This window comes from Anguilla rostrata, chromosome 15 (genome assembly GCF_018555375.3).
Source record: "Anguilla rostrata isolate EN2019 chromosome 15, ASM1855537v3, whole genome shotgun sequence".
Lineage (NCBI taxonomy): Eukaryota > Metazoa > Chordata > Actinopteri > Anguilliformes > Anguillidae > Anguilla > Anguilla rostrata.
The window spans coordinates 17017692-17034237 of NC_057947.1; the positions used below are offsets into that span (position 1 = coordinate 17017692).

General features: G+C 39.7%; 1 protein-coding gene across 2 annotated transcripts in view; it reads left to right on the forward strand.

The window, feature by feature from the left end:
* Positions 1-16546, forward strand: part of LOC135241085 (glypican-6-like) — a 229196-nt gene that overhangs the window by 38924 nt on the left and 173726 nt on the right. For both annotated transcript variants that reach the window (XM_064311215.1, XM_064311216.1), the window contains exon 2: positions 10422-10580. In XM_064311215.1, coding sequence (XP_064167285.1) covers positions 10422-10580 — 159 coding nt within the window. The remainder of the gene's footprint in view (positions 1-10421; positions 10581-16546) is intronic.

Here is a 16546-nt window from a genome sequence, read left to right on the forward strand (position 1 = left end):
ACCAAAGTTTCCAATTTGAAATGGTTTAAAAGAGAATTCACTTTATTCATTTGTGTTTAGAACTGAAATAGTCTATTTGCCTATACAATATACAATATACAAATGTCTATGTGAAGCAGGATTCTGACAATGCACTTTCTTTTTCATGTTGGGCTTGCTTTTACATTTTATATTATTGTTATCCATCACTATTTATGGATAACTTCATTATGGGTGATTCTGGTGATACAGGGCAGCACAGCAAGAATCCTTTCATAAAAATCACAAGGTCTGCCTCTGAGCTGAAAATAGTTTGTTACTTCAGCACCCTGCTGAAGATTCTGTTCTAATTTTTTATATTGATTTTGTTGCTTTTTTTATTCTAGCACAACAGTACAGATTGCAAAAAAAAAAAAATCACGCACGCACACAATTTGATATCCACTTTTTAAAAAGGCTTTTCGTGTTCATAAAAAAGAAGGGTTTTTTTGGGCAGTACTTAAAATACTCTTTCTACAAAGGGCACCCTGTTTTGACCACCTTGCCATTTAAAAATGAAGGATTATTTCCATAAATCTTTCTTTCTTCTTTCTGTTTTTTCTTTTCTTTTTGCCTCCGGTGATGTCACTCACCTATGATGGGTGGTACTTCCTGTCAGGGTGCCAACTCATTCTGGAACCCCCCCCCCCAGTGCCACCTTCGGGAACTGTGCCGAATTGGTGTGGTTCCTCTTTAATGTGCAACCAATTCAGCTAAACAAAAAAGCAGTGGCAAACTCTTAAACTCTCCAGTGGGAAAAGCGAGTAAAAGCATCATTTAACATCTTCTAGGAAATGCAGTCCCTCATGGAAGCTTCCATTATGGGCCCAATTATGGCAACTTTTCCGCAACCGAACGCACTAAACCTTTCACTAGCTTTCCGTTCCTTGGTTTCAGTCAATGTAGCAGCACCAGATGTCTACTGTAGTGAATGGACAGCTTGATCTGACTGCCACCCAGAGATCCACTGTGAAAGTGCGATACCAAACCGATGTGGGACTGTGAGTCCAGCCCTTCCAGATAACTGCATTCCTCACCTCCGTTATCACGTCTAATGCCAGAGTTGTCTGTATATCTCTGAAGAAACCTGATGCCTGATTGCCTTGGCGGAGGGAAAAAAGGCATTTGACACGGCTCATTGCACTTTGATTAAGAAACACTAACGAGGATGCCAGGACAATGGCGTATCATAAATTCCGCATTACCCATTCACCTGTAATTATCTCGCTCTCGGTAATCATGTGGGTCTATAGCTTTTCAGTTTACTTTCTTATATGAAATGTGCATTGTCCCTCCCCTGGATAATGTATGAGCAGAACGGTAGGCTGAAGGTAATGGAGCCCCCCGGGCAGAGACTGTGTACAAACGAACTGTAGCCTGCTGCTGTTCTGCTTGCCTCTTTTCCATTGGCTGTGAGGGTTCTGAGTGATCCATGCAGTTCACCCGTAATGTAGCTGTTTGCGTCATTTATTGGGGCGGTGGCAGGAAAGTTGTAGGTGTGTTACAAGGGTTTTGGTTTCTTTTTATTGGCACAGGAATTTTTTGAAAAAGGTGCAAGGCTTGCTTAATCACATCATTCAAATGTACTGCAGTGATTTGGATTATGTTATATAGTTTTAGTTTACACTAGTATCAGATTTTGTTAAAGCTCAGATAGACAATTCCCTGTTGTATGGAGTCCAAGCACTGATTGATTAGTAGTTAGACTCTCATTGGTCATCCTCTGTGTTCTGCTGCAACTTCCCCTGGCTATTTTACTAGTCAAAGTCTCAAACTCACTCACTGCAGTGTGTGGTAAAATTCCTCCCACTGCTAAAAGTTTTTATTTTATTCATCCATCGTTCATTTGTAAAACTGAAAATAACTAGATGGGTATTTTCATTGTTAATCTGTCTTCAGAAAAAGCATGAATAATGTTACAAAACATTTAACGAAGCATGAATGAGTGAGGATGGGAGAAAGAATGAGAGGCTTAAAGACAGTGTGGAGGACTGGAAGGAATCGGGAAGGAAACGAGACATGATGAAGTGAAAGAGAAGCCAGGAAGGAGTGAGATACAGCGAAACTGAAAAGGAGAGAGAGGAAGATAAGATATAGGAGTGAGGCGGAGAATAATGAGTCATAGTGATGTAATATATTTGATATTTAATGTTTGATGTACTTTGTCAATGTTTCGGTACTTCAGCACTCCAGTTGTCGTACCAATAAAGCACCATTGAACTGAAGTGGATTGATTAGTGAGGCGGACAGAAGTGTTCCAGAAGTGCTGCTGGTTTCCAGGCTTCAGAAGCTGTGGGGAGGCTGCAGACCGGGCTCCTGCTGGATGGCGTGTGTTTATTTTCAGTCCCTCATTTCCTTGTTACCTCCCTGGGAAGTTTTCTGAAGGACAGATCGGCCTGGTCTTTTCTGTGATAGACTGCTCCCCAGGGGGCGGCGGGGGGAAGGGGGGCGCAGGGGAGGAGGGAGGGCTGAGGTGAGCGTTCAAACGACGGTGTGCGTCTCTCTCCAGGGGAAAGAAACACTCAGGCAAAATGGCAGTTCCTTCCTTCCTTCCTTCCGCTCATCCACCAGAATGCTAACGCAGATCTGCTGGGACGTTTGAGCTCGTGCGATTGACAGGGGAGAACCCACAATCTCTGCGTGCTCGTCCCCCATTCCTCTTTTCTGATAGACTAAGTGTGTCACTCTGTTTTTGTTGAACATTACAATCATTTATTACAAGAGTGTAATCATATTATGATTATACATTTTAAAATTTAAATATATTTCATCTTGTAATCAATTAATGTTTATTGCATAAGCAACTCTCGACAAAATCATTTCCTCTGAGGGAAGAAAATATATACAGATGTATTTACATATCACCAGTATTCCTGTCATGAATATTGTAATATGTGTGCAAAGCAGTGTGGTAATCATTATGGCTCATTTGTACACAGATGGGTTGACTGATTTCTGGTTATTACTGAGGGTGAATAGGTTGTAATCACAGTTGGTAATCTCCAAATATAGAAGATATTGAGATGTATATTGTGTGGGGGAAAAAATCGGTGAAATTGATGGAGGTGATTAATTGTGTTTTCCACTTTTTAAAACGATGCATGGCTGTGCAAGTGATTTGCAAATCAGCGAGCCACGCTTAATGGAAAAAACGAACACCTTCATATCCTCATTTAAAACACAATGAAGAGTTCATCTTTTGTTCAGCAGTTAATAACGAGTAAGAAAATGGATCGGTTATAACGGTTGACCCATCTTCCTTTTATTAATTGTGACATCCATCACCTGTCGTTTTGTGTCAAAAGATGGAAAGCACAGGTGGCTGCTCTTATTCAGATCTGAACCACCTTCTAAATTATGTGTTAAAGGTTCTCTGCAATAAGTGCTGTTCCTTGCAGTCCACTCGCATGCATACTATTACCTGAATCAGACTGAACACATTAGCACATTCGGTAGAAAGGGATTTCCAGCTGTAGGAATGTCGTTTATGGTGTTTATTAACACCATAAGACAGCTATTGCACTCTGCAATGGTTCATTTTCATCTTTGCTTTGGACTTGAAGCTATTAGGCCAACTGCATTAAGACATTATGATGACACTTACCTGTGCGTTTCATGTTATTCTTTTAATTAAGCTAACTAACGAGTAGCGCTAAAAAGAGATGTCTGATAGATTAACACTTATGAGATGCAGCGCAACAATTTCTCTGGCCCTGCTGTGAATCTTTGCAGGTAGAAATGCTGATGACGTTCAGCCGACGAGGCACCCAGAATGCCTGGCTTTCAGCACGTGCGTTTTACAGCGAGCACACAGGCGCGGAGAGATCAGTCAGCACTCTTCAGCGTACAGCAGACTTATGTATTTATTTATTTTAGTACTGTCTTTATTTCACAAGCCGCAATTGATCTTCCTCTCCGCCTTGTGAAAAACGCAAAAAGACGGCGACGTCAGAAACCGCCGGCGCGCTTTCATCGCCTGGTGTCAGCCGATAATGGGTCTTTTGCACGGTTCATGGTAATATTAACGTTCCCACGGTTACCCAGGCTCGACACGTCTCACAGAAATTAAGATGTCCCAGCTTCTCGGCTTCCCAGCTCGCTGTCTGCTAGTGCCTGTGCTCTGGAAAACAGCGCGGCACCTCACCAAAGGGAATTTAAATCACACGGCAGCGGGGACATTGCGGTAGTAGCCTATATGCAGGTGATGTGCGACACAGGAGAGGGACCACCCCCCCACGTGTCAAGGGAACATCCTTCCCCTTACCCTCAAATCCACCAGGCCCTGCTCAATCACCCAGCAACACTATCCTACCTACCCACACACAAGCAACACACAAGCTGCCTTTTTTCTCATTTCAGTTGAAAAGTTCCAGAAAGTTCTCATCCATCCAAACCCAGTTTTTTCCTGCTTGTAACCAAACTGTCTGTTTTGGGTTTTATGGGATTTACTATTGTTGGCGTGATTCTCTGTGTATATTTCAAAATTGGTGCTTCTTATATTTATATTGTATGAGGAATACAATACTGGACTCGTTGCTTCTGTCAGAATAATGTTGTTTGTTACAAAACAGAATTTTAAAATATTGCTATTTTCAGGGCGCCCTATTGACTTTGTCTGAATGGTTTGTTTTCATGGAAAAACTTTGAACTTTGGAGACAGATTGGTCCAAGGCTCATCTACATCGCTCGCTTAGTGAAACGGTGGTGGAGCTTATCTTCAGCAGCAGCGAGGGCGGCACAGATCTGCTGTGGTCTGCTGTGCGCCTGCTGTCGCACAGTTCTGCAGAGAAGTGTTCACGCGCATAAATATTCTGTAAAATGCTAGATCCGTATGGTCTGATGTAAATTGTTATATCACTGCAGGTGCATCCCTTGTTCCCTTCTGTATCATTGCAGGAAAGCAAATTTAATAAACGACTAAAAAGGAGGCAAATTTGACACTACCTAACTGAAATTTAGATAAAAATGACGTGGCCTGGAATCACCAATTTTGTTAAGTTTTTCACTAGCTATTATTACACCTGCTGTTCAGAGGTGGGTATGCCAGTGGGGAGATGTATCCCTTTAAATTAAATGCTCATATTTATCATGATTAAAACATTTTTATGGAACTGGGCCATATTCACATCAAATTTAAGAATGCTGCTCTGTTTGAGATGAAAGTGAATTTCTAATGGATTTGTTCCAAGGATGTGGTGCCCTGCTTGAGAAATTTAAAGCTGTAACTGCAGATATGTTGAGATATTTTTTAAAGATTATATGGGGTGATAACCCAGACTTGAACCACAACAAAATAATTACTCTTATTATTTATTACGTTTCTAAATATCAGCTACCATACGGTCTTGGGTTTTGTTTGTAATTAATTCCCAGATTATAGGCTTCCCCCCTTTAGCTAAAATTTGAAAGAATCCCTGATTATTTTGATAATTATAAAAATGTGATTGTTTTTTCTGGCAAACTTACTAAGAAATATTAATCATTCATAGATTTAAAGACTGTTCTTTTCACTTGCTAGCACTGTTTATTCTAATTGCAAATAAATTCAGTTATTTCATTGAATCTTAACCTTATGTCTGTTTCCCTGCTTACATTGCAGCTTGGACAAGTTGGGTCATAACAATACTGAAGTAGGCTAAATTTAACCAGATAATATATTTTTTAAAAGACAGAATTCAGTCATTGTCTTCATTTTTCCACAGGTAACAATATTTTCTCATGTTTTACTACCTGTACCATTGAGGTGAGAATTGTGGTTCATATCAAATAGGTCCATCAGCAATGATTTTGCAACCAAATTATGAAAGTTTACTCAGTCACTTTGAGTAGTTAGCCGTTTTCAACTCTCATTCATGAAATCGCCAGTGTATTATGGGTTGTCCATCATGTAGGCCTAGTAATAATGGTAGTAGGTATCCGATATGACGCTCATTTTGGTTTGAGACATTCGAGTGGCTGGAATGGTCATTTTCAGATTATATGGTAAATCAAATCCAAACCCTTCCTTTCTTCTCCAATTTTCACATTTTTTAAGCAATGCGTAGCCCTCACATGCAAGAAAAAAAATGCATGGAAACAGTCTATTTAGGAGTACGTTTTTAAAAGTGTTTCGGATAAGAATCTGGGCTCAGCCCCTGATGGTTAACAGTCCAGCTAACGCCCCTGGCTCAGGGGACTGATAATTCTCAACGAACATGTGGGCTACTGAAGGTCTACCTGGGAGACTGCAGTTGGGGGGCTCTGAAAATAGGCCAACTGCCTCATGCAGGTGAATTGAGTGTAAAAAAAAAAAAAATGGACATTTTTGAACGGTAGTATTTCATGTGAGTAATTTTGTCTTAAAATGTAAAAAATAATAAGCAATATCAATAAAATGTCTATTTGGCTGTTTCAGAAATTATGTACACAAGTGAGGTCTTACTCAAGACTGAAGCGAAATAGAAACCATATAGCTACGACATGCTGTGCTGCTTCTCGGGTCTGCTAGCCTGCCACTGCTGCTGTGCATGCAGCATAGAGGCTTGAGCCTTAAGCAAGGCTGTGCCAAACCTACAAGAGAGAAGGTGAGAGTCTGCATACAGAACTAACCTGTGGTTTCTCAGTACATATTGGTTATTTGAGGTCTCAGTGATACAGTCCGCACGTATCATCCTTCTTGCATAGAAATGTGATTTGGTGTACATTGAACAAGCACAGGACTTGGTTTTATAGATTGACACTTGTAGGTTGAATTTGTCGAACCGACTTCTCCTAAAGCTGTTGGGCGATGCATATTGATGTCGATTTGTGATGAATTGCCCTCTCTGCCTTGTGGAATCTATTTAATGTGATAAATGCAATTAATTATTATTATTGAGTTAGTTCTCTGTCCTTTAAAAAAAAAAAGTTCTTGAAAAATCTTTGTCTCATCTCCAAACATCCATCTTTGTTAACATAACAATACGGCAATCCGGTATGTCTCACTTGGATACCAAACTAGTACACTCTGTAAATGTTTCATCATAGGCAGTTGTTTATTTTATGATTATCATTCCAAAAGCATATGATGTTCAGGCACCGTGAGCGCTTGGCTTCAGAATAACAAGCAGGGTTTTGGCGCATCATTTGCCCTGAACTAAGCCCTGTGTGGCTGTAAAATTACTGAAACGTGGTTTGTTGAGGAACCTCAGGACCCCAGACCTGTCAGCACTACACCTGTTTTTGGATGAGGTCTAAATGAGAGGCGCGGGATGAGCGTTGTGTTTTACCTGGTGACGACCCTGAGGCTCAAAGCATTCTGAAGGCTTGTCATTTGGAATGATCAGTGATTAAGAGCATGAGCGTTACTCAGAGGGCTCCCAACAGGAGCCGGATACTTCTGTTCTGTCATTTATTTATTTCTGGAGGATAGACCCCACTGCATATTTTTTTCCAAATGTACAAACCCATTTCTGAATTTAACTGTAGGAGGTTGGGTTGGGGTTGTCACGGGGCTTGCTAGCAGGGCTGAATGCTTACTTTTTGCGGCAATAGCATTGGTGCTAGCAAGCTCAAAAATTCAGCAGCACAGTCACAAATTTACAAACACACACAGTCGGGTGTTTTACTCTTTAAGCATGATAACATTACAGCACTGCAATATATTTTAGACAAATGTAGCATAAAATACATGCTGAACTAGTTACTGTAGCTGTCATTTACATTGGAAAGCTCAACTGCATTCTTGTCATGTAGTAGTGTCAAGGGCCAAATTGATTTCATTTACGAACATACCATGGCAACAGTCAAAAGAAATGCCATGAAAATAAAATGATACAGTTACATGTGTAGTTGCACATTGTGCTGGTTCTGTCACTGCGTTTGATCTTTCAGGCTGTGGAGGAAAACTTCTCCATAGCCTGTACTCATTCATGTGCCTCATTACACAGTCTGCGTTTGTCGCCTGCATGTTCATCCCTAAAGATAACACAGGCTAATCTCAAATATTTTATATTAATTTGGTTTAACGTTGCTGAACATTATAACATGGACTGACAATTATTACCTCTAATTGGACTGGCAACAGAATTGATCAATTATATTTACTCTGGACTGACAACTTGCTTAATCACGAGAAAATAAATTTGACTGATGTTGAGATTGTGGATTGTGACCAGTAATGTAAACAGCACAGCACTGTGCATTGATGTTTGCTTGAGATGACCTGTGTGGCTTGTAGCTTGCATGCAGATGAAAACTATTTCCCTCCAATCTATAACCGTAGTAATATTACCAGCATTGTAGCAATTTATTAAAGAGATGGAATGTTGAAGAGAAACCAGTAGCAGAAATGCAGCTGATATAGCTTCACAAATTAATGAAAATGAATTGGATTCAGTGGACCTAGGCGTGTGTGCACCACATTAATCCAAATACAAATAAAAGACATAGGCTATATGATAGGGCTATAGGGCAGGTATGCAATCCACCAAGATTTAATATACCTGCCGTCCAAATCTACAATGATGGATTCACAAAAGAAAAGATGCTACCAACACTTAGCTAGTTCAGTTTAATACCTTTCAGTCTATCTTTGCAAATATGTAAGGAAAAATGTTTGAGTCATTCAAGTGGGACTCTAATAATAACATTTGTGTAAGCAGAAAGCCTGGTTTCTGAGATTTGTTTGTGGTTTGTTTATGATTGCTGGTGAGATTTGTGCATTTTAGCTGTTGATTTCTTGTTTAAACAATATTTATATAATGTGTGGAGCCAGGTGCGGAAGCTGTTTTAGAAGCTATTTTCTTTTGCCTTGCTGACTTTTCCACAGCTTTTGCAGGAATGCCACTTTTAATGTGTATATGTACAGTAACTATCATGTTATGCACTATGGTATTGACATGAAACTTGCTCAAAATCAGTTTTATTTTAAATAAAATGATTTAAAGAAAATAAAACCCACATTTGGAAATGTAAACAAATCTAATACAATGCAGTCTGTTGGACTGGCAATTGAGCAATTGAGTGGGTAGACTGTCCCAATAAATGTATCACTCAATTTTATTGATTTATTTATTTATTGCCTTTTGTACTTTCAATGGCTTGACATATGCAACTATTTTGTTGGGGCATTAATTTGTTCTGTGGTTGGTTTTGTTATGAGAGGAGAAGAGAGGTTGTTGAAGTGAAGTGGACAGAAATTTTCCCACTTTTCCCTTTAGAAATACTGCCAGGTGATCTCCATAGTAATGATGCACAGTTCTAAAAGCTTCTTGTAAACTACATTGCATTGCACTACATGGCAATTTACACAGTAGCTATTCGTAGGAATCAGGATGTAAAGAATTTTCTCAATGGATCAGTTCTCTCTACTCTTATCCACACCTACTGTACTGTAGCCAATCAGCAAAAACCTTACTGTGTTGCAGCTAAGCATTTCTCTGTGGATTTTAATTTGTAGACTGTGTGCCGAACTGTGTTAGACCCTTTGGAGGTCAGATTATTGTGTAACTTGTAGCAGTTCTGTAGGATCTTCTGTGTATAAGAGGAGAACTTTTATTTCTTTTGTGTCTTCTACCACTTCACCAGGGATTAAAACATTATAGCTTTATTTATATATCTTCTTAGAGAATGTCCACATCTAGGGATATCCTCACAGCCAGAGCTTCCAGTTTATATTTCCTGAAAATATACATACCAAGATAAACCTGCACTACATGGCCAAAAGTATGTTGACACCTGACATCTAACATCTCATCCTAAATTATGGACATTAATGTGGATTTGGCTCACCCTTTGCTGCTATAACAACATCTACTCTTCTGGGAAGGCTGTACACTAGATAGGATTTGCTTCTATTCAGCCAGAGGAGCATTTGTGAGGTCGGGCCCCGATTGGGCGATTAGGCCTTGCTTGCAGTTAGCTTTCCAATTGATCCCAAAGGTGTTGGATGAGGTTCAGGTCAGGGCTTTGTGCAGGCCAATCATGTTCTTCCACACCAATCTTGACAAAACCATTTCTATATAGACCTTGCTGTGTGCCCAGGGGCACTGTCGTGCTGAAACAGGAAAGGGCCTTCCCCAAACTGCTGCTACACAGTTAGAAGCATCTAGAATTAGGCCAACCCCAAAGCATGAAAAACAGCCCTAGACCAAAGGGTGTCCAGATACTTTTGGTCATGTGTTCATCTTTCTATTTTTACTCTCTATCAGTTTATTTTTCCATTTATATATTTGGCTGCCTGATTTATCAACTGGATATACTATTATCTGTTAATGGCCTAGCTCCTCATGGTTGAAAGAGTAGTGCCCATTCCATAGTACTCTGTATGTTAGTGGAACCATTAAGCACACAGGTGGGAGGCCAGCACCATCTTTCACTCCTGTGTGCAAATGACCCCTGAATTAAAGCTTGACACCCCCCCCCCCCCCCTCTGTCTCTTACAGGTGAGCACCTGCGTATCTGTCCCCAGGACTACACCTGCTGCACCTCAGAGATGGAGGATAAGCTACATCAGCAGAGCAAGCTGGAGCTGGAGAAGCTGCTGGAGGAGAGCAGTCACACCTTGCGCTCCACTTTCATGTCCCGACACAAGAGTTTTGACGGTAAGGCCTGTTGCGGTTCATCCTTGCCTGCTCATCTCAAAAGCCAGCACGTTCTGCAGATCTGGGTTAAATGTGTATTTGAAATGCTTGTGATGCTTGGTAAAAATTTTTAATATGGTTATAGATCACTAAGAATTTCAGCAAAGTTAAAAACATGCAGTCATATAAAAAAGTATGAAAGATTAAGTTAGTTCTGAAAACTGATGTTTCTTTTTCAATCGTTGGTCATCTGTGGGAACTCAAATAGTGTCTACTGGGTGAAAAGTTTAAGACATCTGACTCACGGCTGTTGTGATGCCACCACACTTCTGCCTGAAGACAAAATGGTCTGTTAGTCAATGCTAGTGCTGTGAAATTAATGGTACCTTAAAAACACAGTGGCTGGACTTTTAAAATTAAGCAGCTATAAGATGTTGGAGACATAGAAAAAAGGCTTTTGTTTATTAAAATTGAATGAATAATAAATAATGAAACAAAAACATACCTGCATGAGATATGTTCCTTCCTGTCATCCCACAAAAATGCTCACCTGCAGTTATGGTAACAGGTGTCCTCCTGATTGTGGGGTGTTGTTCTGTTAGAAAAAGACATTTCTGTCCCCTGCTCTGTACTGTAAAGAGGAAACTGTTAAACTAATCAACACATTTGGTGAAATAATTGTATCCTGACTGGGACTGAACAGAACAATGGAACTGCATAATGGGGGATATTTGTATTTGAGTGTGACTATATGGTGTTTATCAACTTGTTTATTGCTGTCTGGTTTGTAATTTGGATAAGCTAAAGTGGATGCAAGCTGTTTTCTGTGATTCAGTAGTAGACCTGTGCAAACAGACTATGCCAGGCAACTGGATTCAAATTGTGGTTATATTCCCCAGAAGTGACAATTAATTGTCTTCTTAATTTCTTTCAAGTTTTTTAAAAATTGTAATAAACCTATTAGATTATTCTGACCTGTTCAGCAGACAAGGACAGGGTGGGCATGTATTCTGTGCTCATTAACATTCATATCCATAAGACACATCATAAGTAAACCATTCCACATCGCCAGCTAGGTTAGAGCCGGTTAGAGCAGTAACTTTAAACTACCAGACAAAATGAAAGAAAGCAGACTTCACCATGGTATAGGCTAGTTAAACCTGAAGATCATTCAATGTGTAATGAAGTTGTAACACTGAGCTACTGTACACTAGCATTATTCTCTATAGCAGTCTCAAACTCTGGACATTACAATTGAATTAAGAACGTCTTTGATTCCATGTGTCTAAGCTTGAAAGCTATTTAGTTGTCGCAAGCTAACAGTAAGCCTACATACCAATCTACCACGTTCTGTGGCAAGTTCCACATTAAAATGGGCAATGCAAATACTACTTGTTCAGGTTATTGTAATATTGTAATGCCAGTGGGCTCCAGAAATAAAACCCATTTCTTGTAGATCTCTTCATTTTTGTAAAATGAAAAAAAGCATATTGCTTTCTCTGCATCCAGAGAAGGGACAATGCTTAGACATTTTCTAATTTTCAACTCGTCATACCCGCACCCAACGTTTCAAGAGTGTCATTTACATATTACATATAGAAAAGATTTCACTGGACTTAAGTTATGCAAGATATCAGAATGTTCCTGGAATTCAGAATACAAGATGCAAATGGATGAAGAGTGTGGTGTTCAAAGCTGTACCAAAGTTCTCGCTGCTGCCATTGGGGATGAGAAACATGACTGCTAAGGGAGTGTGCATTATACAAAAGTGAAAAGCAAAATTATACAAGATATCGATGTTGAAAATGGGATGTTTTATACAACATGTAATTATGTCTCCATGCATAGAAATATATGATTATCATGCTCTTTAATTGAATTATTTTATGTTATCCTTGCATATGTCCTTACATTTTTCAGTGTAAAAAAATATATGGAAATTTAAAAATGTGTCCCAGTCGCTTTGTAGGATATCTGGTAACATCTCAGTTATTCTACCATTGTGATGGAAATGTATTTGATTTATCCTGGGGGCACTAGACCAGCGGGCTTCAGTGGGTGTCCAGATTTGACTCTCACTCTTTCAGTGCGGATTCAGTTGATTTAATATGCTGTGTGGCTGCGGATGATCTAGCTTTACGAGCGTGCCAATGAGCACCGTAGATTTACTTCAGCGAGGGCAGCGGGACAGCAGCGAGCCGATAACCTGCTCAGCCCAGTGCTACAGCAGTTACCCACACACAGGACAGCCTGTGCAAAAAAAAAGACTTTAAAGACATTACCCACCCATCTACACTGTCAGGTAGAAGCCAAAAAAAATTGAGCGAGTTTGCGCCTAAAACGTTACGCTGAAAGCTCAGACTGCTCGACTGCTTCCTTACCCACTGCTGGGCCTGTGCTGTTCCTCCTTGCTGTTACAGTTGTAATCCCAGTAAAAAACGGTTGGTAAAGTCTGTGTTTACAGATGTACTGACAGTGTATGCTTGATAAATTTGACTGCCTTTTTACATTGGAAATATTTTTATTGAGATTGAGTATGCAGATGGTCTGTGCACCATGCTGAACGGGGCTCTGGGAGATGGAGTATGCAGCTGGCGTTTCTCTATCGCTAAGCTTGGTTAAAAATGCAGAGCGTTGCTTAATAGGATTGAAACTTTATTGCCCACGCAATGTGACAGACAGCGTAAACACATGAAAAAATCACCAGCATTCCGTCGTCGGGATCTTAATATTGACTGTGTACAGTTGAGAGCACAAAGATTAAAAATCTGCTTCTAAATTGAGAAATGCGGCTCTCGGGGCTGTTGCTGACCGGAAAAACGTTGTCACATCCCAGTTTATCTGTTCTGTGAAAGCGCGGAATGACGCCGCTGTCAGTGCCACTGCTGATGTTAGGAGCAGGTGTTTGTTAGGCTGGCGGAGGCCAGGGCTCTCCATTAGCTAAGCTGTAACTGATATACTGTAAAATGTCAGTACGATAAATCACCGCTTATTTAATGAAATGTCACATCCTGTCTGCACACTCTCAAACCGCAGTTGTCCACGTTTCGCTAATTACAGCCACTTTTCATGCATTTACCGCTCTGTGACCGCGAACAGTGGTGGCAAGCAGGATAAGGAAGTAATTTATTTCCCAAAGAGTGGAAACGGCATTTATTCATTTATAGTGAGGTTTGGTCTGGTTTATTCAGTACAAAATAAGTCTGACAACCAATGGAATTCTGTACGTCTGTTGAGCCCAACTTAATAAAATAACATAGACACGACACAGCAAAAATTATATATATGTATATATTTATTTTATTTTTTTTATTGGCTATGATAATGAAAATATGCATGAGCTAATTTAAAACAATAATTTGCATAATATCAGAAATAACATTATATGATTCTTGATTAGAGGTGATAATTATATGACCGCTAAATATAAGTTAACAACTTAACGAAGGTTAACCTAATTCGTGTTATGAGTTAGTGACACATTACTCTAAAGTTATGTGGTTAGCTCATTTCATCAGTCTCATGAAATTAAGTTTTAACAAAGTAAAACTACAAGGTCAGGCAACTTGATATTCCAGACCAGCATACGCACAACAGCAAACAGCAGTAAAATTGGAAGAAAAGTCTGGCTGTCGGAGGGACCGATTTGGTTTTTTTTTGGCGGACTGTAGCAGGCCAACTCAGGCAGGTCTCGGTGATAAAGAGAGGTGCACGTTGGGATGCAGCAAAGGCCGTCCATGTCCTTAAGAAGATGCATCTGGCCGGTTAGACAATGGGCCTCGTTCACAAAACTTTTCTTAAATTATTCGTACTTTTTTTCCTTATGTGTTCCTAAAAATGTTCCTATAAAAAACAAATATGGGATTCATGACACATGTGCAGACCTTTGTTTTCGCAGGTGTATGAGATGATGAATGCTGACTGTTTGTAAATGTCATGTGCAATCCTGTTCATGTGCTTAAGGAAACAGCCATGAACAAATACAGATAAGAAAAAAAAAGATTAATGCCGAAAAGATTGTGGAAACGTTCTTACACACAGTTTACGGTCAAATGCGATGGTACGCATGTTTTGTGAGTGAGGCCAATGTCTTTACCCTCAGAAAACTTTATATGCTCACAAAGCCACTTACGCGACAGAGTGTGTAGATTACTTTGGGTACACTAACATTTGATTGGCTCGTGGTGTTTGAGTTGTTCATCAAACATGTGCTGCCACTTTAATGTTTAAAATGCATTAAGTCGGGTTCTCAATTTAGTCTCAAAGGGGGAGTTCCTCCCCCAATCTGTAGCCTAACTGTTCAAGCAGTGAGTTTCTTGCAGGATCAAAAGAGGAAAGGGACAGACACGTCATTATGCCTTGGTTGACCAGAGATGTTAATTGTATATGTGACTCAGAGGAGGGTCAGTTCTGTGGTCAGGGAGCCTGAGGTCAACCGTTTTCTGTGTATAGTTATACATCGTTACAGATTTTTGTCAAAGAAAACTAAATTCCTCTGTAATGGATATAGCCTGGCACTTGTGAATAGAGATTAACAATGTATAATAATAATAATAATAATAAGGCATGTGAATCTACACAGAAATAATGCTGTTAGTCGGGGCGTACATTTCTGACTTTGATTTGATTACATTTCTTTAGGAAATGATTCAATGCGTCATGAAATCTCTAATTTTATCATGATTCGATTCAATTATTTTGAATCAGTTTCAATACAGAATTATTTTTTTAAATACATTGGATACACAAATGTGACTAGAGGACTGATTTACGCAATATTAGCTGAATATAGGCAATAAGAACAATACACTAAGCATCAACTTCTCAGCAAATTTATTTTCAAGTGCCATCATTTTCAGAAAAACCTTCAGTGATGTGATTAAGGCCTACTGTGGTAAAGTTGTAGCCAACAACTATAAAAAAAAGCAGTAAAATGAATCTGCTGCTTCAAAAAATGTCCCTTTTACCAGTACCACTTTTTTGTATACAAAGCATGTACATTTTATTTTGGGGAAAAAAAGAACACATAGCCTTATTGAAATGAATATAATCAGTTATAATAGATTCTCACATTCCAAATCGATGCAGTTGAATTGCCACCTTAAGATCAATGCATCACTGTGCATTGCATTTTTACATCCCTAGTTATTAGTGTAGAACTATCGGCCTGTTGTAGCCTGTAGTCTTGGAATATGTATGAGGTTGAAGTAGCATCAGCAGAATGGCTTGGATCTTACTTCTTAAATTTGCATTGACGTAAGTCCTGGGCAATAAGCAGGAAATGTAATGTGTATAAATAAACGGCAATGCCAGAGGCTCAGCTTATTTCTCTGCTCATGACACTGCATCCTCCATGGGTTTTTTTTTTCTCTTCTGGTCTGTTGGTCCGTAGCCATCCCTCCAGGATTTACACTCTTGAGTTAGGTGTGATCCTGACCCAGAAGAGGGCCTGGATCTTTATGTCCCTGCAGCCAGTCAGAACAGGGTGTGTGTTTTTTCCCCCTCACTCCTGGAGGAATACCTGGGAGGAAGAAATAATTCCGGATGGCAGCTCTGATACCGGAGCAATAAAAACATGATCAGGAAAAAGGGTGAGGTCAGCATGTTTCAGCAAATATATTATCACTCCATTACAGGGGTGGGATTAGATTCATCACCCCTGCGGAAATGGAAGACAGCATAAGCTTGTGTTGAGACACCTGTAATAAGGAAAGGCCAAGCAGTCACTGGTACTTAGCCGCACCGTCGTAGTTTTCCCCCTGCTCTCATTAGCATCCTACTTGGTGGGTAACGTTTAAGAAGGGTTAGAATTTATTGGTGATTTTTTTTTCACCCAATGTTGTGCCAAACAACTGGCAAAGAAAAGTTCCAGAAATGTCAGAAGTGCCATGCAATTAGAGCCTTAAAATTATGGATACAGTGTAAGGATTACCGGCTGTTTTTCTCAGGGTTAACCTTGGGAGACTAATTTTCTCACATAATAAAAA